This window comes from Penaeus monodon, chromosome 24, assembly GCF_015228065.2.
Source record: "Penaeus monodon isolate SGIC_2016 chromosome 24, NSTDA_Pmon_1, whole genome shotgun sequence".
In the NCBI taxonomy this organism is placed as follows: Eukaryota; Metazoa; Arthropoda; class Malacostraca; order Decapoda; family Penaeidae; genus Penaeus; species Penaeus monodon.
The window spans coordinates 10,470,255-10,470,784 of NC_051409.1; the positions used below are offsets into that span (position 1 = coordinate 10,470,255).

The 530-nt window shown below is 34.0% G+C and overlaps 1 protein-coding gene across 1 annotated transcript in view; it reads right to left on the reverse strand.

Moving 5' to 3' along the window:
• The window catches only part of LOC119588557 (golgin subfamily A member 6-like protein 22), a gene marked incomplete in the record, with an annotated part of 70,129 nt that overhangs the window by 62,355 nt on the left and 7,244 nt on the right, over positions 1-530 (reverse strand). The window contains 2 exon segments of the mRNA XM_037937197.1: positions 1-177; positions 433-483. Of these exon segments, the coding sequence (XP_037793125.1) occupies positions 1-177; positions 433-483 (228 nt within the window).

Sequence of the window (530 nt, forward strand, 5' to 3'; positions counted from 1 at the left end):
CACCCATTCTGCCTGCTTCAAATGTTTCACAGGAGGATCTACCTGTTTCGATTCCTTTTCCCTTCCACTCAATATATCTTCTTCCTCCATCAAATGATTCTGTCTTATGTGCATTATTTCATTACATTGCTCTTTCCTTTTCCTTATAAGTTCTTCTTCTTCCTTCATCAACTTTATCTGTTGCAAAAAAATATATATATATCAATTAATGGAACTGTGGCTCATAACAAGGAATGTATTAAGCACATCATACTGAAAAGAAATTAATTACTCTAAAACTACAGGTTGGCTGTATGACCACTAAAATAAAGTCAGAAAATAATATGCATTTTTTTCTCTACTGAGAGGTCTATAATCAGAGATAATTAAATGAAATCTCATATGGCCTTCTTGACCTCATAAACTCTTCAAAGATCTGACCCCTATGCTTACAACAAAGTCCTTTAATTTTTTGTTCTCCTTCTTCAGGGCTGCAATTTCCTCCTGCAATAGATAAGTGGTTTGTTTACATCTACTTGGTTTACACACAC